Source organism: Eimeria acervulina, genomic scaffold (assembly GCF_000499425.1).
Source record: "Eimeria acervulina Houghton genomic scaffold, Eah_scaff2397, whole genome shotgun sequence".
Classification (NCBI taxonomy): domain Eukaryota; phylum Apicomplexa; class Conoidasida; order Eucoccidiorida; family Eimeriidae; genus Eimeria; species Eimeria acervulina.
Genome location: NW_013549988.1, coordinates 991 through 2,611, shown reverse-complemented (window position 1 = coordinate 2,611; position 1,621 = coordinate 991). Strand labels below are relative to the sequence as shown.

The 1,621-nt window shown below is 32.5% G+C and overlaps 1 protein-coding gene across 1 annotated transcript in view; it reads left to right on the top strand.

Moving 5' to 3' along the window:
- Positions 1–1,485: 1,485 nt before the first annotated feature.
- Positions 1,486–1,621, top strand: part of EAH_00066360 (hypothetical protein, conserved) — a gene marked incomplete at both ends in the record, with an annotated part of 805 nt that continues 669 nt past the window's right edge. Inside the window, one exon of the mRNA XM_013396400.1 lies at positions 1,486–1,504. Within this exon, the coding sequence (XP_013251854.1) occupies positions 1,486–1,504 (19 nt within the window). The remainder of the gene's footprint in view (positions 1,505–1,621) is intronic.

The window sequence follows — 1,621 nt, the reverse complement described above, 5'->3', positions numbered from 1 at the left end:
TATTACCTTTTAGAATATATAATATATATATATGTGCATATGCGCATGCATATATATATATATATATTATGCATATATTTATATAAGTATATATATATATATATATACACTTACATAGGTTATTTTACTTATTGTATTATCTGTCCTTCTACATATTCAATTATATATGAAAATAAACATAGATATATACATTTATATATAAAAATGTATAAATATATACATACATTTAAACGCATATGTAAAGAAATTAGATGTCTGTTTAATTTTCTGTTGTTTGAATTTTTTGTTTTTTTTCAATTTGCAGCGCTGACTGCCAATGACTACGGGGCCTGGCTAGAACCTGGTGTGTATAAATAAATAAATAAATAAATAAATAAATAAGTTAATTAATTAATTAATTTATAAAATAAAGCAGTAGTTCATTTTAAAAAGAATATTTAGTGTTATTTAATGCATGCATTATGCATGCTGTTGATAAATATCTTTTTTTTGTTTGTTTGTTTGTTTTTCGCAGCATTCGCCAAAGTACTCTCCGCTTCTCAAATCGTTGTTACAAGTAAACAACAGCAATAACAGCAGCAGCTACTGCAGCAGCAGAAGGAAATGAAGAAGAAGCAGCAACAGCAGAAGAAGAAGAAGAAGCAGCAGCAGAAGAAGAAGCAGCAGCAGCAGGAGCACCAGCAGGAGCACCAGCAGAAAAAGCAGCAGAACCAGTAGCAGAAGCGATAGCAGAAGCAGCACAAGCAGCAATAGAAGCAGCAGCAGCATTAGTCGCAGCAGCAGTATCAGCACTAGCAGCAGCATCAGCAGAACAAACAGAAACAGCATCAGTAACAGCAGCAAATAAGATTTCGGCAACAAGTTTTAAAGATATTTGTTTGCATTACAGTGTATGTGCATGTCTGTGTGCATGCGCTTATAGAGGCTCCTGAATTAGAAAATACGCAAAGTGGATTCAAGCGACTGAAAGAATGTGTTGAAAAAGGTAAAGAAAATTAAAAGCAAATGTTTGTGGGTTTTAGGGTTTAGGGTTTAGTGTTTAGGGTTTAAGGTTTGTCTGTTTGTGCTGGAGGTGCATTCGTATGATATGCTGCTTGATTTAATTCTTTATTATTTAATTTAATTAGAGTTTTGGTGCTCTTCATTTTTATTTGACTTTTTTTGAATTTGTTTGTCTGCAGCACAAGCCGACATCATCGATCAATTCTCCTTTATTCCGGAGAGTGAGTCATTCACACATTTATTCTCTTAAAATAGTAAACATATGTTGTTGTATACATCCTAATATATAGTAATATATAGACCAACATATATATATACATATATATATACATATATACGTATATATATATACATGTATATATGTATATTTATGTATATATATACACCCGTACATATGTATGTACTGTTAAACAAAGTGACTGCAAGCTTTGTATTTGCTGCTTCCTCTTTTTGCTGCGATTTGCTGCAGTGCTGCACTTCGACATGCAAGCGGGGGTTTGCGGTATGGCTGTGAAAGAGCGCAGAAAACGAGAAAGCGTTTATTAATTGAAAAATATAATAGAGAAGAACAAAGCAAGAAAGATAAAATAACGACAGAAAAGAAGAGAGAGTGCACACG